The sequence below is a fragment of the Belonocnema kinseyi genome, chromosome 9, assembly GCF_010883055.1.
Source record: "Belonocnema kinseyi isolate 2016_QV_RU_SX_M_011 chromosome 9, B_treatae_v1, whole genome shotgun sequence".
NCBI lineage: Eukaryota > Metazoa > Arthropoda > Insecta > Hymenoptera > Cynipidae > Belonocnema > Belonocnema kinseyi.
In genome coordinates, this window is record NC_046665.1 from 125965664 (window position 1) to 125973115 (window position 7452).

The following is a 7452-nucleotide window of genomic DNA, read 5'->3' on the forward strand; positions in this document are numbered from 1 at the left end:
GTTTTACTAAAAATCTTAGGAAAAATTCGAATCATTTTAAAAGATGATCAGAAGTTTTGCAAAGAATTTATAAAATAATTTAAAAGTTGAAAATATTCGAAATAAATAGAAAAAAATCAGATACGAAAATATTATTATGATTCGTATGAAAATTGAAAATGGTTTCTTATCTTAGAAAATGAATTTTAAGATTTCGCGGAAAATTGTATATACTTTTTTTGTTTGAAAAATTATTTTTTACAGAATGCGTGAAAAAGAGTTCAAAACAAAAACAAATTTGGGAGAATTAATGAAAATTGATCAATTATTACTTTAGAAAAAATTCTATTAACTTCAAAAGTTACTTAGAAGGTTGGAAGAGATTCAAAAATAATTTAAATTGTTGGAATGCTTTGAAATTTTTTAAGAAACTGTATATTTTTGAAGATCTTTAAATAAGACTTTGATGTTTTGAAATGATTTTTTAAGCTTTTAGGATAATAAAAAAATAAAAGAATATTTAAAAATATTTCAAAACAAATTTTGAAATATAAATAACAATTAAACAATAATTATCAATTCATAACAACTTACAAAGAATTAAACTTCTAATTTAAGAAGTGTCAATTAAAAAAATATTATGTTGCCAGTTTTAATGCTTTTTACTAAAAATTGCTAAAAATTATATGATTTAAAAAATGTATTTGAATTGAAACTACAAAATTAAAAATAATTCCTGATTTAAAAAAAATTAATTTGAAAAGTATATTTAAAAATTTTCTAAAAGATTTCCACAACTGTCAACAAATAATCAAAACCATATTAAGGTTTTTTTACTTTGCAGGATTTAATACAAGTTTTAGGGAAAATTCGACTGATATAAAAAGTTGTTTATAAGTTTCAAAAGAATTTAAAAAATAATAAAACATTTGAAAATATTCTATAAAATGTTTAACAATGTGTAGGGTTTTATGGAATTTTAAATCAAATATTTCCCAAGGTTTTAAAGGTAAATTTGGGCAGAACTTGACCAAACATTTTTGTTGAAATTTGTTTTGACAAATAATTTCGTGCAATATCTATTAGATTATTCTGACTCATAACACGAAAAATTTTTAAAAACGGCATCCAAAAAATATGAAAATTAGAAAAGAGTAAAATTTGAAGCAAAATAATTCAATTTTCTACCAAAGTAATTGGTTTTTAACTAAAATGATTAATCTTGAACTAAAAAATGAATCTTTAACAAAGTATTTCATCTTTTGACTAAATATTTTAATTTTCCACTAAATGGTTAAATTTTTTTTTAGTGATTTACAGACGTGAAAATATCTTACGTAAGAAATGATTTTGATCTACTGTTCCAATTTTGAAGCGAAATAATTAATCTTAAAATTAAAAATGTTTTAAAAAATAAATTGCTCTTTTTCAAAAATCGATTTAGCGATTTCAGCAATAGAAAAGTTTCCTTTTTAAATTAAAAATTCTTGAAAATTCAAAAATTAGATAACTTTTTCTCCGAAAAAATAAACCATTTTCAAAAATAGGTAAGAAACAATAAAAAGGAAAATTCAATAGCAGAAATATTTTAAATATAAATTATTTGTAATTTTTACCATTTTTTATTTAAAAATAATGTTCCTTGTTAAACCGTCAGTGCGACAACTACCTTATTAAATATTATTCGATGTCACTCAGGAATGTAGTTATGAATATATTAATATAATTCTTGTTAATTATTTCCAAAATTTTATTTATTAATGTTTTATTTCTTAAAGTTGAATGAGTGACAAATTTTATCCTTTACCAAAATTTGTTAATTTCTAAGTAATTGATCATTACACATACAGTTTTTATCATATCCTTTATTATTTATCAACAAAATATTTATTTTAAAATTTAAAATCACTCAGATTTGAAATACTGTTTTTAAAATCGTTAAATTTTGATAATGGTTTCAAAATTATTACATTTTAAAGTCTGGGTAGATTCTGGGATTTCAAATTTTCATTTTTGAATCACTTAATTATTAATTTGATCTATTAATAACATCAAATACAATTTTAGAAGCTTAAATTTAAAATAAAGTTTTGTTTATTGTTTCTCAGTCAAAACACTTTATATGACAAACTATTAGATGTTCAACGCTTTAATTAAGACCCATTTAAATTAAAAATAGAAATTAAAAAATCATTTAAAGTGAGGAAGTCAATTCGATGTTTTTATCTAGGCACTTCCAATATTTAAAAAATTAAGTTTCGCAGAATTGAAAAAAAATTGTAGGTAAGATAATTAGTTTCCTTTATTGAAGTGAACATAGACGATTATTTGTAACATTTTAGAGTTATTAGTAATAAACTATTTTTTAAATTGTTTCTCAAGTTAAAGAGTAAGTATAATTCATTAAAAATCATCATCCTTGTTGTTGCATGCACTCTTCATAGGCTTTTTTGACATTTTCAGGCAAAGATTTGGTACAACCGAGTGGACCATTATGATGAATTCGAATAAAATCATCACAATTTATTTCGCCATCTCCATTACAATCCTGTAAAAATAAATTGCGCACAATTAATATTTGGAACTTTTAAAAACTTACAGTTATTAATGAAATAATTCTTATATGGTCTATAATTGAATGCAAAAATATGAATTTAAAAAAGTGTAAATACTCCTATATTTTTTAATTTACAAAATTGTTTACCAGTAATAAGAATCATCACTTTTTAAATAAACTATAAATCTGAGTCATAAGTTAAAAGAATATACGAGGGTAGTTCAATAAGTCCTTAGAATGACCAACAGATGGCGCGCGAATCGCTCCAAATCATCTGTTTTCAGTCAGCACCACTCCCGACTAGATATATGGTGCAGTCACAGTCCACATCTTCTGACGTGATTGCCTCTGTAAGTGCTTATTTTGAGGAACTTCCGAAAACGCACTTTTCTGAAGGATTAAAAAAACTTGAAAAGCGATTGACCAAGTGTATAGAGCTCCAAGGAGATTATGTTGAAAAATAAAAAAAAATTTACCCAAAAAAAATTGTTTTTATACTTCATTCTAAGGACTTATTGAACTACCCTCGTACATCAGTATACAACCAGTCCAATTTTTCATTAATTATTATTTCCAATTTAATCAAGTCTCTTTTTTTAATTAAATTTAAAAAAAATAAATATTCATTTAAAGTACCTTAGCATATCTCTGCATGTAGGCTTCAATAGCACGAGCAGAACATTTCATATCATTCGAACAATTTCTATATTCTGCAAGAAAAATAAATTTTTTCTCTTCATTCCTTCAAATATATCTTTATCGATTTCAATATATCAGAATATTCCAATGCTTATTTACTTAAACGACCCGTAATTTGGAAAGAAATTTCCGGGACGTTTTTTCAAATTCCTAAAAATTAGAATTGTAAAAACGATTCTTACCTTACCGGCATTTTTTATGGATAAACTCACGAAAGTACGAAACATTAGTATAATACGAAAATGTCGGTAAGGTAGAAATCGGATAAGTGTCTCATTCCTTTAAGACTATGTGAAGAGTGTCACGTGACTAGATTCCTACCTCACCGACACTGTTTTTTTTCAAAACTTATTTTCACATGAAGCGCCAAATCGAGTTAAAAAATTGGAATAGTAAATAAGAAGCACTAAGAAAGGTGGATTAATAAAAACACTCCTAAATTTGACTAATTAAACAAAAAGCAAAAACAATTATTTACAAAAAAAGGCTTTTCATCATTATAAACATTTAGGAACAAATCAAACTTTCTTAGTACTTCTTATTAAGTATCCCAAATTTTCAACTAGATATAGCACTTCGTGTGAAAATAAGTTAGCAAATAATAAAAGTGTTGTTCTGTAGGAATGTGGTCACGAGACCTACTTATCACATAGCCTTAAGGCGCTTCCTAAGGCTTAAATTTTAGTCCATGCATTTTTTCTCCTACAATTATGAATTGCTTGATGTCATATTTTTTACTGACATAATTTGTTGTTCATAATTTCTTTTGTTTAATTTTTCGCAACAATTGGTATAAATAATAACCCTAATAACCAGAAGTTACAGTCCATTCAATTTCTTTTGTAAGTTATTTCAAGATATTGATTGAGGCAATTAAAATGTAATTAAGACATGTTTTCCGTCATTTTAGAGATTGCAACAGGTGATATTTATTGAACTCATCATTAAAAAAATTATCGATGAACTTTTTATCGATCAGTTTGGTCTTAGTCAAAAGAAAAAATCAAATGCAAGGAAATCAGAAATATATCCCGTATACAAAAAGAACGTGATGAAAATTTTTTCAAAAGGCAATAAAGCTTTCTTCTCTCTTCTCAGATTCTACGACAAAAAATTCTAAAGAAAGATGCTGCACTGAGAATTGGAAATTGTTCAATCAAAAAAGTATGGAATTGCAAATTATTTTATTTCAAGTTTTAAACTTGAAGGGGAAATCCCAAAAATTTCAAAACACTTTAATAGGTTTTACAAAAATTTCCGATCGATTTCAAAGATGGCACGAACACTTCAATAATTTCCAATTTTAAAGATTCTCAATAATGAGTGTAATCTTAAAGTTAATGCAAAATTACCAAAACTCTCAGCAGAAATTGAACGGATTAACCTATTTTGTTCTATCTTTTTTTAGTCGTGTTATCGTTATGTAATAAGCTTAATCGTCAGAAAAATTACACTTTGGAACTCCCGCTGTTTTATTCAGAAATGGGTCGCGCCAATATTTGGTTATTCAACATCTTGTTTTATTCCAGTTAATTAAGGGCATGTGACACAACTAAATACCTATATTACCGACCTCACTTTACCAGTTCAAGGAATCTTTTTTTGAATCAAAGAACTTTTTTTGTAAATAAAATATCGACCTGAAACTTTGTAAAATGTATTAGAGTACAATAAAGTACGTTTAGGTACTGCATTTTGATAGGAACTTCATTGAAAATTATTTTATCTTTTTTCTGAACCTCGACATTTTTTGAACATTCGAACTTTTTTTATACATAAAATATCGGTCTCAAACTTTGAGAAATGCAAGAGCCGAAAGAAAACTACGTTTAAGTACAAATTTTAATAATGAAAGATGTAAAAAATATATATTTCAACTTTCAATTCCATCGGCATCAGCCGGTAACGTTGTCCATGAACAAACGAACCCTGGCGGCCACTAGACGAGGCTCTAGAGCATTCGTATTTTCGTGTACAACGTTACCGGCTGATGCCGATGGAATTGATAGTTGAAAATTTTTTTCCATCTTTTATTATTAAGCTTTGTACTTAAATGTAGTTTTCTTTCGGCTCTTGCATTTTTCAAAGTTTGAGACCGATACTTTATGTATAAAAAAAGTTCGAACGCTCAAAAAATGTCGAGGTTCAGAAAAAAGATGAAATAATTTTTCGTGAAGTTCCTACCAAAATGCAGTACCTAAACGTACTTTATTTTACTCTAATACATTTCCCAAAGTTTCAGCTTGATATTTTATTTACAAAAAAAGTTCTTAGGTTCAAAAAAACATTCAGTGAACTGAGAAATTGAGGTCGGTAATATAGGTATTTAGCTGTGTCACATGCCCTTAAAAATTGATGCAATTTTTGCACCTGGGAAGTAGCAAACGGCCACCATGAGTGTACTCATGGTGAACGGAGTACTGGGACCTGTGTCTCGAAAATTTCATTCGAAAAATAAAAATATTATTCACAGAAAGCGGAGAAGCCTACTTTTTTGTGATGGGGACCTAGACAGTGCCCCAAATATGACCCAAAAATAAAAAAATAAATTTTTACGTTCATTATTGTTAATTTTTCTCAAATATCTGTCGTCTCTTTCATACAAATAATAACTAGTGGACGATTTGATATCAAATTATAATATAATTGTTTACATAATTATATGAAATATAATTATGCAAATGAAATGAAATACAATTATTTACACCATTTTGATACATTTCTTTTAATGTTTAATAAATTTATATATGTCTAAACAGTCTTCCTTTTCTTAATCAATTTGTTTACAATAACTAAATACTGCATTACATGACTGTATAGTGCATACAAAGAATAGATAAACCACCTTTTAATTGTTTAAGCAAATAAGACTTGTTTAAATAATTGTTTTTGAAAAATACTTTTAAAAATGTATTTTCAGAGTTAAACATATTATTCTACGATTTCGATGACTAGAAAATTCTGCTAAAATCTTGATGTTATTGTTTATACAATTAGTTATTGTTTTTTCTTTCAATTTCCGTCAAATTAGGTATGCAACAATATCAACAAATCCCATACAATTACATTTAAATCAGAAAATACGAATGTTTCTTACATTTTTTAGGATTAAATAATTGTTTATATAATTTGCATTTGCTTAAACCATTGGAAATTGTTTTAAAAATCATGGAAAATTCCATACTATTCCGATTTAACAATTTCCAATTATTGGCGATTGATCTTTTTCAGGATTTTGATCCGGAAATCGGAGAAGAGAGAAAAAAGGTATATCCAAAAATTGAACGGATGAACCGATTTTCTTCTATATTTTTTTAATCGTCTCGCCGTTGTTTAATGAACTGAATGCAGAATATTAGAATTAAATTCCTTAATATTTGAGCATTTTTAATTTCTTTAAACTGGCTCTAGTATTTAACAACAAGAAAGTTGATTGAGGCATGATAGGCACTCAATCTAAATCCTGGGCTCGATTCAGTGTTTACGATTTTTTGAGTATCGTCGAAAAAATACGAGGGTAGTTCAATAAGTCCTTAGAATGATCAACAGATGGCGCGCGAATCGCTCCAAATCATCTGTTTTCAGTCAGCACCACTCCCGACTAGATATATGGTGCAGTCACAGTCCACATCTTCTGAGTTTACGTGTTTTTATAACCAATTGAAAAAAAAAAAATTGTTCGTTAAGAAAAATGGAAAAAAACGAGTTCAGAGCGGTAATCAAACATTTTCATATAAAGGGTTTAACTCCATATGAGATAAAAAATGAATTCGACTCAGTTCATGGCACATCTGCCCCTGCCTTAGCAACGGTTTATAACTGGGTAAATGAATTTAAGCATGGTCGTCCATCAATAAGTGACGAACCACGTTCAGGAAGGCCCGTAGAAGCAAGTTCTCCCGAAATCATCAATAAAATCCGCGATATGGTGTTGAAGGATAGAAGATTAAAAGTGCGTGAGTTAGCTGAGGCCACAAGGATATCTATAGGTGCAGTTGTTTCAATTCTACATGAAAAATTAGGCATGAAAAAGCTATCGGCAAGATGGGTGCCGCGTTTGCTCTCAGCTGAGAATAAACGCAATAGAGTGGTCGCCTCTGAGGCTATTTTGGCAAGCATAATTCGGAATCGTGAGGAATTTTTTCGTCGATTTGTGACTGTGGATGAAACATGGATACACCATTACACTCCTGAGACAAAGGAACAATCCAAACAGT

General features: G+C 27.8%; 1 protein-coding gene across 1 annotated transcript in view; it reads right to left on the bottom strand.

The window, feature by feature from the left end:
* Nucleotides 1-2392: 2392 nt before the first annotated feature.
* The window catches only part of LOC117180733 (invertebrate-type lysozyme 6-like), a 13697-nt gene continuing 8637 nt past the window's right edge, over nt 2393-7452 (bottom strand). The window contains exons 3-4 of the mRNA XM_033373221.1: nt 3173-3246; nt 2393-2527 (exon numbers count right to left, since the gene is read on the bottom strand). Coding sequence (XP_033229112.1) covers nt 2393-2527; nt 3173-3246 — 209 coding nt within the window. The remainder of the gene's footprint in view (nt 2528-3172; nt 3247-7452) is intronic.